General features: G+C 35.0%; 1 protein-coding gene across 3 annotated transcripts; it reads right to left on the reverse strand.

The window, feature by feature from the left end:
- Positions 1 to 824: 824 nt before the first annotated feature.
- Positions 825 to 18925, reverse strand: fgd5b (FYVE, RhoGEF and PH domain containing 5b). 3 transcript variants are annotated; one of them, XM_079840407.1, is made up of 21 exons: positions 18706 to 18925; positions 15284 to 17585; positions 11609 to 11714; positions 11468 to 11526; positions 11312 to 11342; positions 11051 to 11157; positions 10799 to 10919; positions 10494 to 10572; positions 10352 to 10402; positions 9311 to 9369; positions 9101 to 9172; positions 8889 to 8957; positions 6910 to 6993; positions 6243 to 6322; positions 6064 to 6157; positions 5830 to 5967; positions 5246 to 5348; positions 5040 to 5149; positions 3767 to 3889; positions 3539 to 3681; positions 825 to 1653 (listed from the first exon to the last, which is right to left on the reverse strand). In XM_079840407.1, the coding sequence occupies exons 1-21, from the start codon at positions 18713 to 18715 to the stop codon at positions 1617 to 1619; spliced, it is 3978 nt and encodes a 1325-aa protein (XP_079696533.1). In that variant the 5' UTR covers positions 18716 to 18925; the 3' UTR covers positions 825 to 1616. The 3 variants fall into 3 exon arrangements, with proteins under 3 accessions (XP_079696533.1, XP_079696534.1, XP_079696532.1); XM_079840408.1 differs by having other exon boundaries at positions 5255 to 5348; positions 18706 to 18892; XM_079840406.1 differs by having other exon boundaries at positions 5040 to 5191; positions 5255 to 5348; positions 18706 to 18892.
- Between the last annotated feature and the right edge of the window lie 671 nt (positions 18926 to 19596).

The raw sequence follows: 19596 nt of genomic DNA on the forward strand, positions 1-19596 counted from the left end.
ATATTGTTAGCTCAAGTAATGCACTTGATTACAACCATTACAATAATTTTTGCTCAAAGGCACCTTACTGCCAGCATTGAGAATCAAATGTATGAGCTTTCATGCTTTCAGAAAAGAAAAAAGGGGCTCATGTGAGGCAGAATGGACACTGAATAGCTTGAGATCAGTGTGACACGGGAGAAAAAGAAAATAGAAGAGAAAGGATACAGGAAGGTAAAATGATGAATGTGTCTCCTATTTGGGACAAGGTGTCCGTAACTTTCAGGTACTCCAGAAAACAAACTCCTCTCATCCTTGCTCTCTCACTCTGTTCTGGGTCACATAGTCTCCTGGGGACGTGGAAGCAGGGCAACGTCACCCCTCCCTTTTTCTTCATATCCCTCTCACACACACACACAGTCTCAATTTGTAATGCACTCTTTAATTACTGAGTTGAAGATACTTAATCACAGAATCACTTCTCCAAACTTCACTCTCTGAAGACTTAACCTGGCTGTCGTTGAAAATAAAGCTTAACAAAACTGAGGAGTCCTGATAAAAGTTAAAGAGCTAAACAAACTCTTGGTTCCTCCTAAAGTTCCTCTACCTAAATCTGAACTGGAATGATTTGCATTGTGAAGGCACTACACAAATACATTTGAATAAAAGAGAACTGAACTAAAATGAACTTTTAACGAAATCATAAATGCACTGCAATGTCTACCATATTGTTACCGGTTTGATTTCAGCATTGGTCAACCCTAAAAGTTATAGGGATATGCATAACCGCGTCAAGGAAGCACATTTTCAAACAAGGAGGAAAAAAAGAGAAGTTGAGGCATTGGTGGGGTTCGAGAACTTGATGTGAACACAATGCACTACACTCAAATAATGTTTATTCAAATGATAATATAACAGGTAATCCATCTGGCAAAGTACTTATACATTCCTCATATAAATATACATTAAGCCCTCATTTTGAAGATGACATTGCAAGTGAACAGAATGGCAGATTGGACAAAAGGCAAGTAAATTAAACATTGCATCATCACCATCAAGTGCAACGAGAATACCAGCTCTGTTGCTAGATACTAACTATCAGTCCAAAGTTACTCCCACGGGTTCTCTGTAGATGCCATTGTCCAAATGACTGACAGCAGTGTACAAGTAAATATAATCTAGACATGAAATGACAGCATGCAAATGGCACTGTTTAAACACTAGTTCCCATCTATAGAAATTGTCCTAATATATTTTAGTGATCTGGGATATTGCATAATATATTACATTGTATAATGAATCTGTTGGTTAAGTTAAGCAACATCTCGGTGGTTTTAAAATGTTCTCATCTAGACGACAGATGGAAGTGCTACAGTGTGGCTTTTAAAGTGTGTCCACAGCTCAACGAGGTCTTTGGAAGAAGCATTTGGCACAAAATAAATGCCTGAGTGTGAGCATTTCGTTCCCTTGGCATTCCAAAAATATCTGTTGCGTCACGTTAGCGTAGGGATGGCTGATTGCGCTCCCAGTCACACTGGGTAGTGATTTTTGAGTATGACGTGTAAATGCATTGCTCTCGAATGATCAATAGCAGATTTAATTGCCGATATGAGAAGACGACACAACGAGGACGGCTGCTACAGGACTGTAGCTTCCTCCATAGCATTGACCCACCTAGAACAGAATAGAATTTAATTTAGAACATAACATATGTTATATTTTTTGTATGTTTTAGAAATAAGTCATGCTCATTTGATTACAAATACAGTAAAAACATTAATACTGTGAAATATTACAGTTTAAAACAACGTTTATATTTTGATATATTTTAAAATGTATTTCTGTGATGGCAAAGCTGAATTTTCATCATTACTCCAGTCTTCAGTGTCACATGATCCTTCAGAAATCATTTTAATATGCTGATTTGCTGCTCAAGAAATATTTTTATTATTTCTTACTATAACAGTTGTGCTGCTTAATATTTTTCTGGAAACTGTGATATATATATATATATATATATATATATATATATATATATATATATATATATATATATATATATATATATATATATATATATATATATATATATATATATATATATATATATATATATATATATATATATATATATATATATATATATATATATATATATATATATATATATATATATATATATATATATATATATATGTATATATATATATATGTATATATATATATATATATATATATATGTATATGTATATATATATATGTATATGTGTATATATTATTAAAGGAAAAAAAAATAACAGCATTTATTTAAAATAGAATTCTTCTGTAACAATATAAATATCTTTACTGTCACTTTTGATCAATTTAATGCTTTGTTGTTGAAGTATTAATTTCTTTAAAAAAAAAAAAAAATCTTACTGACCCCAAACATTTTGATAGAACATATATAAACGTAATACATTTTTATATATCCTATACATGTTTTATGTATTTTTATATACTTATTAGGTCAAAATAACACATTTGTTTAATTATTTTAATGAGTTAATTTTTGACACGACGCAGAATCCGTTTTTTTTACGTCATCCTTTGGCTAGCGTTACATTATATGATCACGCTCTTATTCATGCAAATGTTTTTAAACTATTCAAGCACGATAAGACACAAAAGAGAACACAGTGACAGCACTTGAGACAGGATGAAAATACACATAATTATGCCAAAATGCCCTTTTTTGTCGAGTATGAGTTAAATGAAGTCTTGAATGTGAAGACTTTTGAGAAAATGGGATGCGTGTCATGTGCTGCGGGTCTTAAAGTGACAGCAGCCTAATAAACCTGCTGCTGTCTGCCATTAAGGATAATCAAAGAACAAAATAAAAAAAGAAAATCACTTTCTGCTCTTGACTGAATTTTTGTAGCTTTAATAAGGATTAATCTATATTTAATTGATCATTTATGCAGTGAAGACTGTGAAGTGTTTGATAACTATTTATTTATATAATTTCTGTATATATCCTACCTGTTAGACCTACCTAAAAATCTTAAAGCACTGTTTATAAGATTACATGGGTCAAAAACAATGAAATCATCTGATATATTGAAGAGCTTAGGTAAATGTGACATTTATTATAACGGATTTATGCAAAGATTGTTTTTAATGTGTTTCAATTAAATTAAAAGTTATATTTTTTAAAGCCTAATAAATGCTAATATTTATAACTTTCAAGTATAACTTTCAATTAGACTGTAATGCTGTATGGCTATAATTAATGCCTAAAATTGAGAAAAAAAATCAATTTCATAGAGATATCAGCAGCAGTATTGGTATAGGTGATACTGGCCTTCTTTCATAAAAAGATGCCATTAAACAAATATTTAAAATATAGGCTACAGTCTTTATGTTGATTCTACATTAATTTGGAGATTAAATGTGAAATGATTACGTTTATGAAAACTTTAATGTTATATAGTGTATAGTATATTTAGTCTTTATATATTTTGAATCTTATAAATTGGTATATAAATGTACTGTGAAAGTAATGTTTATGTGTTTTAACCTCTGCGCAGTGTGACTGTCCTGGGCTCTGAAAGTATAGAAGAGAGTGCTTTTGTGGTACAGCTGAAACATGCTGCTTTCCCCTTCAGCCTCTGGCCTCACAGAGAAACCCAGCAGAGGAAGCGTCTCACATGCGACCCTCTCCTTATGTAAGAGAAAAGGACACAGGGAGAGATTAGAAACTGCATGTTGCAAGTTTATGTGTGCAAATCGTGACTGTGTGCATTACCTCGGGCTGTGGATATGTGTAGAGAACTCTATCTTTCAGGAGGAACCACAGGCTTCTCCAACTTCTCTTGCTGTTCCTGCACCTCTGCAGCGTTCCACTCATCATGCCCTCAGACCCTGTCACCTTGGCAACAACACATGACAATATATTAATGTTTCATAGTTCACCCCAAAAATAAAGAAAACATTAATATAACAATATAAAAAATATAATTACTAGTGCTGTCAAAATGTACGCGTTAACGCATGCAATGATTTTTTCAGTTTAACGCATTAAAAATATTTAACGCAATTAACGCAGCATCCGTTTTCCAGTCATCCTTGGGCTAGCGTTACATTAAATGATCACGCTCTTCTTCATGCGATTGCTTTTAACCAATTCAAGCGTTACAAGATAAAAAAGAGTCTGTGAATGTGTTTGATAACTTTATTCAATTTCTGTATATGTCTAACAGGTAGGAAGGCCACAGGTAAATATGATGTTTACTATAATGGGTTTATGTGATGATCGTTTTATGCTCACTTAAATCAAAAGTAATTTTTTAAAGCCTAATAAATGTTGAAATTGATAGCTTTCAATTATACTGTAATGTTGAACGTCTTTAATTGTTTAAAGGGGCTATATGCAACTTTTTCCCCAAAATAAACGTAACAATAGCCTTTTTATTTTACCATTTATGACTCAAACATCTCCTGATGAGCATACTGACACCTTGTCCGCTCACAGTGGGTGCACCTATAAGCCTGTATCCTATTTTTCCTATTTTCTGGCGGGTCGTTTTTTCCCGCGCTGTCTGCGGATGTGATGTCACCACCGCTGCCAGAGCGAGCAGAAAAAAAGAGCAGTTCTGTTTTTTGGCCACAAGTGTCAGTCGCGAGTTTAAATTTCAGAAAAACGCATATAGCCCCTTTAAAAAAAAAAAATTCATAGTGACATCAGTAGCAGTATTAGTATCACTGATACTGGCCTATCACTGAATGCCATTACAACAAATATTTAAAATAACACTTCTTTGTGTGTGTGTGTGTGTGTGTGTGTGTGTGTGTGTATATATATATAAAATGTCTTAGCAGACACTTTCTTACTAAAGTGACTTACTACATGACAAATGACTACAGAGAACAACATAATCATGCCATTTATACAGTAGATGTGGAAAAAATGTGTTGTAATCGAACTATTTAGATTTATTACATTAGATCAGAGTAAATAATGTTATCTATTGAGGGTGCTAAAACAAGTATTTAGTTATTATTTAAAGGTTAGGAGATACCTGGTTGAAAGACAACTGGCCTTTGCGGCTCTTCCACAGACTTGATGGATGAATGTTTTGGAAGACAGCAGAGAGCGGTCGACTGGAGCTGTCCGTTATTGTGGCAACATCTCTCAAACAGATGCAGACACACACATGAGAGTCAAGCATAACTAGGTTTAATTAATACAACTATTTGAAATGAATCAATGATATTGTGGTTGTACCATTCTTACGCAGTTCAGTGTAACAATGATCACACACTTTGGCACGTCTGTTCTTCATGTATTTGAGGGGGAATTTGTTCCTGCAACAATCTCTGCAAACAACCTACAAGTAAGATAAGATAGGAAACCCAGAATTAACAGCTTGTAAGTGGTACCCTGTGTAAGTATAGGTAACACTTTATTTCAATGGTCCACTTTAGACATTCTACTAAGTAAAAACCTTGCAACAACATGTCAACTAACTCTCATTAGAGTACTAGTAGACTGTCTGCTTAATATCAGCTAACACTTTATTTTGATGCTCCCCCAACAGACATTCTACTGACTATAAGTAACTTTGAATATAAGCGTCAACTTATTCTATTTACAAGAACCCGAACCTAACAATCTACTACTAATACTCTAATTAGAGTTAGTTGACATGTTGCAAAGTTACTTACAGTTATTAGAATGTCTAAAGTGGACAATCGGAATAAAGTGTAACCGATACAAAGGGTGTATTAAGGGTGATTGTGACACTTTTTGCCATGAATTTTGGAAAAAGTGTCCCATTTTACCCTATGTCTCTGTGTATGCATTTGTACCTTGCCACAGGCATGGCAGTGATGTCGTCTGTTTGTGAGGCTGAAATGTGAGGGACAGTTCATGCAAACGGTCACCTGGGAAACAGACAACAGGGGAGGAGCGTTCTCACCGAGACACATCTCTGGACCCTCCACTAACTAAAACACAAGACACATTAAAAACAAGAAACAAAATGTCAACTCTTTCAGGTGTCATGTTGCCATTTTATCACACCGTCTATAAAGCTTCCTCACCTCAAAACAGTCCACTGGGTCTCTTGATGCTGGGCCAAGATCCACCAATGTCCGATTCAGTGTAACAAACCAGCTGTCCCGTTCCATACAGGAGCTGCACACGAGAACACATGCATCAGTCATGCTGAACACATACATATGAATTATTGGGAGACTGTGAGTGTGTGTATGTCACTTGCCTGGCAGACAAAGTGATGCTTATATCTTTCACTTCTATCTTCAGTGCACTCTGAGAGTTCTCAATGGGTGGCTTGCTGACCTGAAAGACAAGAAGAGTGAGAGGTTTATTAATTATAATTCATTGTGGTTCAGATTATTTATGGTGCTCAAAAGAATTAAAAGGACTGGTAATTAAAATTCCATAAGAAGAAAAGGCCAAAATGAGAGAATATATAAACACAATAAATAAACAAATAAATATATTTGAACATTTAAAATGTCTTATTCTTTTAAACCTTTAGATTCTTTTATACAATATTCTTTAAGGTGCTATTTAAATATTGCTTTACATGTTCATATCCAGTGTTATTTTAGTATGCTATTGTAGTATTTATTAATATATTGAATAAGCTTTTATTCACTTTTTTAGTTTTCATTTAATGTTATGTTTTAGTAATTTTGCTATATGTTTTAGTAATTTAGCTTTAGTTTATTTACATTTCAGTTTAACATTTTTTTTTTGTTTCAGTTAGTGGCCAAGGCAACATTTCCAAATTTCATCAATTTACTAATTTTTCATACAATATTTATATGTAAGCTTATTTCAGCTTTATTTCAATTTAGGACTCCAAGAACCATTATGCATGAATAAACAGTGGAAGTTTCAATGAATGCAGTCAGTCCTACCTCCATCCCTGCCAATGGTAATCTGTTGATGAGTCTGTATTTGCCATCTTGCTGAGGATATGTGTAAAGCATTATGTCATTCATCTGGAAATGTAAAATGTTAAGGCTTAGAAATACATAACATTCACAGAATACATGTAACATACAAGCACAAATAATTACTTGGTAATTTTGTTATTTGCATTCCACAACAGTTCATTTGAGTTGGTCTCAGTAACAAATGTTCACCACAAGGGGGCGCTATGAGAACTCATCAGAGTTGCTTTGCTGCATCACTGCTCTTGTCAGTGACTACAAGCACTGTTTGTATTAAAGGGATAGTTAACCCAAAAATGAAAAGGTTGTCATCACTTACACTCATGTTGTTCCAAACTTGTATGAATTTCTTTCTTCAGTCGAACACAAAACAAGATATTTAAAAGAATATGGTAATCAAACAGCTGACTGTAGCCATTGACTTCCACAGTAGAAATATCTTCTTTTGTGTTCAATAGAAGAAAGAAAAATGAAAATTATTCCATAATTTACTCACCCTCAAGCCCTCCTAGGTGTATATGACAGTCTTCTTTCAGACGAACACAATCGGAGATGTATAAAAAAAAAATTCTGGCTAATCTAAGCCTTCTGAGGTGAATCGATAGGTTTGTGTAAAAAAAAAAATATCTAGCTTCTGGCGGAACGCCTTCCATATTCAACTTACGAAGAAAGTGTAGCACCTCTCGCAGTTAAAAACACTTACGCTACGTCCGACATCATCGACGCGCCAGTTATGCTTTTGTAAGTTGAATACGGAAGGTGGTCCGCCGGAAGCTATATATTTTACTTTATAAAGTTTTACATATGGATATTTTTCTTAAAAAAACCCATCGATTCGTTTCAGAAGGCCTTTATTAACCCACCGGAGCCTTGTGGATTACTTTTATAGTGGATGGGTAGGGTACACTTTTTAAGGTTTCAAATTTTGGGCTGCCATTCACTGTTAATATAATGCTTGGAAGAGCCAGGACATTTTTCAATATAACTCTGATTGTATTCGTCTGAAAGAAGATTGTCATATAAACCTAGGATGGCTTGAGGGTGAGTAAATCATGGGGTAATTTACATTTTTGAGTGAACAATCCTTTTAAGGCAGCTGGTTTCAGGTATGATAACAATAATGATCTAGAACAAATCCAAACGTGCATTGAAGTTGTGATATAACAAAGTGAATATTCACTGACTACAATATTGAATGTATTTCTCTGTGAAATAGAACCATTGGTCATCAACTACTCAACCTGAAGTCTTTTTTTATTCTTTCCAACAAATGCCAATCATTGGCAGTGAAGAAAACAGCTATATACTGCTAAACACAACCAAAATTCATCTTTGTAGACAGGATGTTGCCCAAACATTGGACTCAGACGTGCCTTCTTACCATCATCCTGTCTGATAAGGCAGCATATTTTGTCTTCTGAAATGTTAATCAATGGTGCATAAGAAACTACGAAATGCCACTGAGAGTCTCCTACATCAAGCAATAAAACATGAGGGATATTCAAGTTCAGCACTCTGGGGGCCACATGCCCGTCTCACCGCACAACTGTCCGTCTGGCTTAAAAGTCTACATTATTTCTGACAGCCCATCTCACGTCCATTCTGTCAGCCTCTGTTCTGTTATCTTAACAGATCGCTCTGTCCCCGTTCCCACAGACTTATTCTGGGGTGAGAGCAGCACGGCAAAAACAATAGCAATGTAGACATAAACACACACAGAACAACATCCTGCCAGGAAACTCTAAAAACAAGTAAAATAGCTCACAAACACAAAGGAAAGACACTAGAGGCTATGCAGAAAGAAAGCAACCATGTGTCTTGTGAGCTCAACACTTACAATCTCATCTCAGCAAATAAAAGTGATATATAAAACCAAATGACTGAGCAGATTTTCAGTTGTAGTTGCAAAAACATTGTGGGTAAAATCGAATCAAATCACATACCAAGAAAAGGTGACGTGGCTGCTTGCACTTTCTGCTGACCTTCATCAGGGTGCCCTCTTTCACAAACACCTATTGATACAGACAGACAACATTACTCACCATTACTGAATTAAAAAATAAATAAATTCTGAAACAATTTCATAAACCAACTAAATTTGATAGGACAAGAGGTATAAGGAGTTATGTGATCAGCAAGCCATTGAATTTCTCACTCTTCCAGGCTGTAGAAGATCTGTCAGCCCAAGAACGCTGTGTTCAATGTGGACCAAACGCAGGAGATCCGCCTGACAGAGAGAAAAAAAGGTAAATTCCCTTGCATGTCACAAGACGTCATATAAACATACAGCCTTGGTTCCACACACATCTACCCTTATTTAGACTCTCTGCAAGCACATTAGGCCAACACACACACACATACTCACTCCGTTTTTAAGGCTGTCATGGGCATGATAAGCAACATCTGAGACCACAACCAAAGCATCTGAGGGGCAAGAGAGTAATAGGTAGAGAGGGACAGTCAGATTTAATATTTTAATGCATGGACATTTTCAACGTATAAAAATATTGCCTGTTATTTTATTATACAGAAATAATACACACACACGCGTGTGTGTGTGTGTGTGTGTGTGTGTGTGTGTGTGTGTGTGTGTGTGTGTGTGTGTGTGTGTGTGTGTGTGTGTGTGTGTGTGTGCGATTAATCCCGGTTAATCGATTGCCCCACATTAAAATAAATAATATATGAATTAATTATAATATACTGTATGTCAACCATACATATATAATTTGCGAATGGCATATATGATATTTATTTAAAACAGATTTGGATATACATTGAATATATTTTAGTTCCCTTTATTCAATAATTATTCAATATATAAAAATATATTTTTAAAACTGCAAATACATTTATTGTAAATACATATATTTACAATAAATATGATATACTGTATGTCATAACATACATACATAATTTGGGGATGAAATATATGATATTTATTGACATTAGATTTGGATATATATGTAATCTATTTTAGTTATAAAAGTTATTATTGAATATATTCCTTAAAACTGCATATACAATAATTACACAATCATTATACATTTTTTTAAATAAATTTATATTAAGCATAGTACGTCACACTGCTGAACCAACAGATACTCTCTTATAGCAGCACCTCATAAATAAATGATCCTCATATATAAATAATGCAGAAAGGCTTGTTTAAGCAGATAAATGAAAATGCACGATGGGGTCAAAGGTCATTTGTCTTTTGTGAAACTATCTTGAAAATCTGAGATTTGCCGTTACTTAAGTAAATCAATTATACACACTGAGAGATAAGACCAAAGGTTTCCATTGGGATTGCAAACATGCCAAGATAAGAATCAAAGAGCACTTTCTTAAAACTGATGAAAACTAAATTAGGAAACAAAATGTCTTCCAGAGTACTGGTGCATTTTACCTTGTGTATTTTCAAACTCTCTGGAGTCTGGTGAGAGGTTATTCAGGTAGTCTGTTATAAAGCAAATATAAAACAATAAGCAAAAAAATCACAAATGATTAGATAAAAACATTACGGATGTTTTTCAATATTTAGACGTCACCTGTCAGCAGCATACGGTACTGTAGGATGCGCACAATGACCTGTAACAACTGCATTTTCAGGGTCACTGCATCTAGTAGCTGAGATATAAAACACACATACTGTAATGCAAATACATGCCATCGGAGTAATTGAACACAACAAAAATGAACATATTTAAATGTAAATCATTGAGTACAAATTACACAGCACTGTTTCAAAAGATTTTAACTATTGACTGGTTGATGGATATGCCTAACAACAAGCAAATATTTGATTCAGTTAGAGTTGTCAATCATTGAAAAACAAACTTAATAGATATCTTACTGTGTTTTGTATGTGCTCCAGATAATTCAATTTTTCATCATAATGACTGATGAAGGAAGAGAAAATGGAAAACTCTGTCTTCTTTGCCAGGATGATTTCAGCAATACTTTCATTCTGATCCCTGATGAGTGGTGTGAAATGTAGAAAACAGAAGAACATACATGAGAACAAGAACATGACAGATGGACATAATTTGGGAATGATAAACAGTTGAAGGTTGCACATCCATGTCCGTGGGTGAGAGCATCTTACCATTCTTTTAAGCGGGTCTCCAGTAGTGTGTGGATGTTTTGGTGGAGAGTACAAATATCAGGTACCTCTGTCCAAACTTTCATCAGCCTCTCATCGGCTCCAACTGACTATTGTGTGAAAGTGAGAGAAAATGAAAGAAAGTGCATTTCATTATTTTGAAGATGCACTCAATCATTATTTTTAATAATCACATCAATATATTTCCTTATGAAAACCACAGGCAAACATTCAGTGTCACTGATGAATATATGAATGACTCACCTCACAGAGAAGCTGTAAAGTCTTAACATGCCTTAAAATTAAGAAAAAAAGGAGGTACGTTGATAATATTCAGAGTTTCAGACAACTAAATGTTTTTTCAATGATAAAAATCATTTGTGCCACTGTATTCATGCACTTGTTGTTTTCATGACTTACTGGGCCTCACTATCCAGAAGCTCTTTGGCACAATAGAAAGCCCTGGAGCAGTTGACAGTCTGAAATCAAATGACAGCTGAGTTACAATAAATTACAAACAAATGAATGCAAGACACGTAGAAACACTCATAAAAAGCTCACCAGTTTGTCAGATGCCTTTGTCTTTTTCTCTTGTGTACAAGCCACACCCACAGACACACCCACTGTTCCATTTGGCCTCACATTAGGAGAACAGAAAGTGTAGAGGCTAAATAACAGAAAAAGTCAAATCATGACACACTGTCACAAAGTTATATATATTTTTTTTAATTACTTAGTTATGCAATCATGAAATATTTGGATTTGTTGTTTTTTATTGGACGATAAACTTTACGGACAAAAATATATCATAATCATAGATCAGATGCTCTTTTACTTATCTGGAACTGCTAAATGATTAAAAACAAAAAAAAAATACATATCAAGGACTAAAAGTACATATATGTGATATCTCAATGGTATCTGTGTGATGTATTCTGTTTATGTGGAGAAAATCAAAATAAAGCAAGGAATTTTTCCCCCAATTTGAATAATAAATTGTAATACGTACAAACCAAGGGATGTATACATTCACATGCTGTAAAAACAAGAATTTAAGTTATTGTGGACTGTCAGCATATAAATAAGAAGATGTATGATCTGATGTCATACTAAAGGTCTTAAATGAACAAATGATTGTCACATGATGTCATGATTCTTCGATAACGTAAATAATCCTGAAAAAATAACCAAAGATTTGCTTAATTATTGTGTTTTTTTTGTTTTGTTTACAACGGGGTAAAAGGATGCTTTAAAGGGGTGATGAATTGAGAAATCAACTTTCCCTTGAGTTTTTGATATATAAAAGGTCAAGGTAATATAATAATATCCTGTAAGTTTCAGAGCTAAAAACTTCCTTGTTAGTCAAAGAAAAGCTTTTATTGACACCAGGCCCAGCAAACGATCAATCTCAGAATGTGCCCGGCTATGACGTCTGAGTGTAGTGAAGCACCGCCTCAACAGAAGAAGAACAGTGCCTGATTCTGTAGCCCCGCCCAACGACTCGTGCCACTAACATAACACAGGCCTACATGGAGCAAATTATTACGTCTACAAAACAGATGGTTTGATATCTATTGATTATGTGTACGTGTCTAACTGAACATTAGCACGCTGTCAAAGGCTGAAGAATCCTTTATGTGTGGTGTTGTTGGTTCATTGTGAATCGGGATCAGACTCGGACATGTATGAGCTAGGGCTCGCAAAGCCCAACATCCCGGGGCTATGTGTTTTCCAGACGGGCTACCAAAACGTAAAATAGTGAAATAACATTCCTTTCTTGATGTGCGTTCACTCTCTTGCCTTGATATTGAAGTTTTGATCATGCAGTCTGCAACGTACTTGGTGTGTGTGTGTGTGTGTGTGTGTGATGCATGGTTCGCGCTTATATCCACCGATCAGGTGGGCCAAGTAATACAAAAATAACATTCCAATCAATCGTGGGTGGATGAGAGATAAATCATTGTTTGTTTGATAAATACATTTTGTGAGCCCTCTGGGACGAGTCATTTCGTTTGCCTTTTCTCACAGGCTTTCAAAACAATCCCTCGTAGCCTACTCACAGGGGAGCTGAAGCTCATTATGTAAAACTGTTATCCAATCCTAGCCGTGGGCATTTACTTCCAAGTATTCAGTGCGGCACGCCCATCAAAACCCAGTGTTTCTTGAGAGAGCCTCAAAACCAGGGTAGAAAATAGCCTATTACTTATTCATTATGTTTTGAATGTAAAAACCATGCAGACGTCATAAGTTGACCTCAAACAACAAGTATCATTTTTTTTTAAAAGCCAGTTCATGACCCCTTTAATTTTATTTTCCTCTAAACCACTAGATGGCACAAAAACTTGCCAAAGCACTTTCCAAAAGATCCGCTTTTCAAGGTGCACATGGAAATTTGGCTGATCCTTGACGCGATTGCGGGCAGCATATATAATTTGATATAATATTTTATGTTTTTAAAAAAATTTTTATTGTAGATTTAAGTAGCAAAAGACAATCTGTAAAATTATTGATTATATTTTCTTAATGAAAATAAGGTCTTAATGATTGTAATTAAAGCCACAATATCTAATTTTTCGCCGCTAGAGGTTGTTTATTCAAATCAAAGGCGTAGATTGATGATGCCTTGATTTCGCAAAGCTTTTATTATGTCGCAGACAATGGCTTTTGCTTCTTCCTTCTTCTTCCGGTCATTTTCTTACCCCTTGTAGGAGGGGTAACGCAGTGCTGTTTTATCATATTAGATACATTTGAGTCTGTTGAAAGTTTTGTTATAATGCTATTCTGTGCGTTTGCTCTGCGGTAAGCTAGAGCGATATTAGGCATGGTAAAACATGGTACTCGCTGTAAATCAAGAAAACGAGATTTAAACAATAAGACTAACTGTGTTGAGCTATATAACAATTATTCGTTTTCTGTCGATGTATGTATCCAAACAGTTGCTCACCTGTCTAATAAAACACATAATATATAATATAAAATAAAAAAAGGAAATCGAGGATCATTGACAGGCGATGCACAAACATTGGCTTATTTCTCTGGATTTAAACATTTTTGGAAATATTTGGGATAATGTAATTACACAATTCCATAAAATATATAACACTGTTCTAATGGTTTTTGGATATTTTAATCCAAAAATCTTACATATTGTGTGCCTTAAAAGCAACAGTTTTTCAATAACGGAAGAATATTTAAAAGTATGGTATTTGGGGTAAAAGGCGCCCCTGCTATTGGGGCGAAAGGCACAATAATTAACATGATAATAAATATCTGACTGACTTTTCCATTTGTTGACATCAACATGGTTAGATTCAGATGGTAAATATTATATATTAAGTTGGGTGTCCACCTAAGACATAATCGCCATATTTATAATGAAACCATCACATTTAAAAATATTATATTAATCATTTCATATATTAAAATGATTTGTTACTTCTGTAAATTTATATTAAATTATCTCATTTAGTGCTTTCAGAATCTTTTTACTTTTTAAAATAATTTTGTTTATATCTTAGAATATATTTTTATATTAACATATTTTAATGACAGTATATTTATTGAACAAAATTTTATTTTATATATAAAAAACAGATTTATTAACTTTATTTTACATTTATTTAACATTATTAAAAATATACTGTATTATTTTAGCAAAAGTATTTGTATCAATACTGTGTGTGTGCCTTTTGCCCCATGCCTGGGAGCCTTTTACCCCGTGTGTGAGGTAAAAGGCCCACCTTGCCACCTTATACATTCATAACATTTTTAAACAAAATAAACCACTTTTATTATTCATTTTCACACAAAATCTGTTGCTCCATAAATGTTCAATACAAAAAAAAAAAGTTCTGCAATCATACACTATGTGAGTAGTAATAGCCCAGTTGTACCCGTTTTTCTGAAGCAGATTTTGTATCATCTTTTGTAATATAATCAGGCCAGTTAAATACATACAGATTAAGAGGGTTGCAAAATTGTCTAGTAAATTTAGAAAATAAATAGGATTGCATTGTATTATTAGATTACCAAAAGATTAAGATTAAGAGCTTTCAATATGTTAAATAACACATTGCTTATGATGCCAACAAGATAAAAAATTGTATGCTGTTTAGTGTGTAGTTCCTCAAAACTGAAAAAAAAAGTGTTTTCACAACTGAAATTAATCATATTAGAGCTTCATATTAATAATATAAAATATAATTAAACACTATATTAATATATAAACAGTTGTACCTATCTGTCTCTTGCTCAGATGAGTGACTTTTGCTCTGGAAGCCTGGCAGACTGCTCATATCCACATAGCCATCAGTATCATGGGTTGAACTCTGATTCCGTTGACTCTGAATGACGGGATTCAGGAGGCGAATCTGCACATTCTCATAATGAGAAGCAGCATTTTGAACGTTCTCGTATTCTGATGAGTCGGTATTGGGAGATGAAAAAGATCGAGGTTTGGAAAGGGGAAGGGGCTCAAAGAGGGAGCCTGGCTCAATAGAAATGGTGCTAGAAGTCAAATTATTATTAAGAGGGAAGTTTAGTCCCTGTTTTTGTCTATTCTTCTGGAAGAGAAAGGAAGAAGGGGACACGGGTGGTGTGCAATCTGGAGTGCTCTGCAGCTCCAGGCTGCCCATGTTATGCCTGATAAAATCCAAGCGTTTGCATGACGCTTGTGGACTTGACTCGGACGAGGACCTGGAGGAGATCGAGCTATTATCCATTACACTTTTCCGATCTGATTTCCTAAGGAATCGTAATGGCAGAAGGTATCGTTTAAACCCGAAATCAGGCTTCTTGCATGAAGCGGAGATTTCGTTTGGGAGGGATGGAGAACTTTTTCTGATTGGTCGCTTTGTGATGGATGCCAGTTCAAAAGGGGGTGGAATATCCACTCTTGTGACTTTAGCTAAGTTTAAGGTGTGGGTGCCTTGTGAAAGACATCCTAATGAACCAGTTAATGCAGGCCTACTATCTCCAAGCAAACACTGATCTGTATAGAAAGAGCATGGGTGTAGCAAAAGTCGGCCATTTCCTGGTGCAGGGCTAGTCGTTAGGTCAACTCTCTTACTGGGGGTTTCCACAGATATAGAGCGAGTCATAAAGTACTTCCTGTTCTGAAGGAAGTCTTTGGCTTGGACTTTTGGCTCTGTCTCTTCATACACATGATCTACTGTGAGTTCTTTTCCTTCAGATATACTCAAGTGGTCACTTGCAACTCCTTTTTCTTCAATGCTCTCTTCATCTTGATTATGTTGTAAACTTTGGCCCTGGGTTTCAGGTTGCTGTTGAATAAGCAAGAGGGCGCTGATGACATCAGAATTGAATGAGGCAGACATGGCTCCATCACGATCAGCCACATGTTTGCTACAGTAGTTGTGATTTGCATCTGCTACATCTTCATCTGAGATAGTCTCAGAGCCTGAAACAATAAATGGCTGAGAAGAAGAAGACGAATTTGAAAAAGAAGTCTGATCCGACTCGAGGAGAGTTTCACCTCCATTGTTTGATGAGGGACAGTCTGGAGAGTCCAGAGAAGCAGTTTTGTCTGACAAATAATTGTTTCCTTTTCCCTCCATTTTCTCTTTTTCCACCTGCATTTCATCATCCTCCTCCTCAATGGAAGTTGAAGACAAATCAGAGCTGTACATTCCATCTTCAATGGTGAGCATCATAACATCTCCATTGTCATCCTCTGTCTCTGTTATTTGAAGAGGTTCTGTTTGCTCAAAGAGATCACACTCAGAAAGTCCATCTTTGTCTGCTAACGCCTCGCCTGCATCACAAATATCAGGGAACATCCCATCTATGTCTTCTTCACTTGAAAACCTTCTGCCTGAGATTATATCATCTGGGTAAAATTCTTCAATGAAAGTTTTACTGGTGCAAATTTTGTCATACAGTATTCTGTCTCTGTGTGTTATACATCCATAAGCTGCATTAGAAGCCATTTGAACATCACTAGAACTTTCATGTGATGTTGACACATTTTTAGTCAGTCCACATGCTATCTTCCCTTTGTTCTCTACTTGTATCTGCTCTGCTACTACATTATCGCCCACCTCTCTTTTACTGCATGAATCAGAGAGAAGGTCCATTGACTCATCCTCATCCTCTGACTTAAATGTCTCACTCTGTTCTAAACCCTCCACCAAATCTAAATCTATTCCCTGTGCTAACTCATCGCCACATCCTAAGTCATCGCCCTGTTCGAGAATAACATCCGGTTTTGTCTCATCTGTCTTTTCCATACGTATTGACTTCCTCTCTTGTGACCCCTCCTGTTCCAGAACTATTTTTCTATGCATTTCCATTATACGCCCTCTTGGATTTGGAGGACTTAAGCATTTGATGGTGTTGAGTGGCACGTACATATTGAAGTTTGAACTGAGATGATGCTGGAGATATTTTCTAGGTTTGGATGCAGTTTTTGGTTCTTGATTATCACAGTACTCTTCAGGAATAGGTGGTTGACGTTGCATCTTGAAGAGAGGCTCAGCCTGGAAGTGTCCTCTCGGGTCCAGGGGGTGCTCTTGAAACTCTAAAACACAATATGTAATAAGTAAATATTAATATTTACAAAAACATTGCTGGAAAGTACCATTGTAAACATTGTAACAGTTCAGGGCAGTTCCTTCTGCTTTATGCATTAAACATTTCTACACTGTAAAAAAAAGTCTGTAAAAATAGTGCACAATGTACTGTATAAATATGAAGGAATTTTCCATATTGTTTTTTTTACAGGTGTTTAACTTTTGAATTATGCATTGCATTAGGTTGTGTTTTAAGGGTTACCGTAAATTTCTGTAAAATTACTGGATAATGTCCTGGCAGAAAATCACCAGTACATTTTCCATTTTTATTTTTTACACCGTAGTAGAATGATACAAATGCAGCTATGGACACAAAATATAGAATAATAAGACGTAGAGAAAAAAAATAGGAATCCAGAAATTCACATTTTTATATCAAATTGTATGATACACACACACAACTGTTTTAACATTTTAAAATGTGTTAGAAATGAGTTCATTTTCATAAAAACTTGACAGATGCAAACGTTTTTCTGTATTTTATATTTTGCATACACTTTTTTTTATCATGCATTCAATGTTTATTTCTGCTTTTTGAAATGTTTATATATTTTTTACCTTTGTCACAGACCCAAACTTTTAATGTTAAACTATGAAATCCATCTTAAAAAAGAATTATGGACTACACAAAAAGAGTGAAATAAACCATTTAAATTAGCATTGTATATTTAAAATATAATTTTCACAACAAGATTTACTTCCACGTGGCCAAAATTGCCCATAAGGGACGTTCTAAGAAAAATATGAATATGTCATGCTCTAAAACAGTGCTGGCTTTTGAAATAGAATACCATAGTGTATTTCGTACATGTCCTATGGCTACTTGAGGAGCAAACTGAACATTTACAAACAATTAAATATCTAACCAGACAGATCAGCTGTAAATTACTCAGCATAATGCAATGAGAAAATGCGCACTAAACTATCGAAAAGTGAGCTACTTAAAACTTGATACTATTTCACATACTTTCAGACATTTAAATATCTCACAGACATATTGCTCGTTTCCTAAATTACCATAGCCTACTACTTGGTTTTCGTTACCACATTTCCATGTTAAAAACTCACCTGCGCTCATTGTCGAACATCATCTGGTATCTGAGACACGGCAATAACGGGTAAAATCCATTTGAAAACAACGAAATCGTAATCCTAGGAGAACTTACATGAGATTATACATCAACTACTGCATTCTCTTAATACATTTTGCGCTGTAACAGCAGTACTGGACAGCACAGGAGCTCGGCACGAGCGCGCGTGCACACACACTCACAGGCGAGACTTCGCCTTGACTTCCTGAGGAAAGGGCGTCAAGACAAAAAGAAAACAGTTTTTAAATTAAGAAAATGGTATTTATATATACATTTTTTATGCATACATATAGAGTTTGTAGAAATTTGACCAGTTTGTTCAGGAGCACACAGATCTGAGGAAGGAAAAATATTTTATCTACATCTCACAACATATAATGAATATAAAAATCAAATACCTAAAATAAATATTAAATAGAGAAAATGTGTTTTAGTCAAAATTATCTGAGGGCAATATATGGCATTCAGAGGTTTGCATTGTAGGCTCTTATCCTGCATGACCTTCCTTAACATAGACACCCAAAGAGCAGGCTATAATGCAGATATAATGAGCATTACCACCACATTTGGCCTTTCTATGAATTTGTCCCTTGTAATGAAACAAAACAGTCATGCACAAGCATTCATGATGCACCCTCACCCCGAAAACACACACACACACACACACACACACACACACACACACACACACACACACACACACACACACACACACACACACACACACACACACACACACACACACACACACACACACACACACACACACACACACACACACACACACACAGGATTATAGATTATAATCTCTCCTCGTGAAAATCTCTTATACTAATGTCAATATCAATCATATGTTAAATCCAAATAG

This window comes from Gobio gobio (genome assembly GCF_949357685.1).
Source record: "Gobio gobio genome assembly, chromosome: 17".
Classification (NCBI taxonomy): Eukaryota; Metazoa; Chordata; class Actinopteri; order Cypriniformes; family Gobionidae; genus Gobio; species Gobio gobio.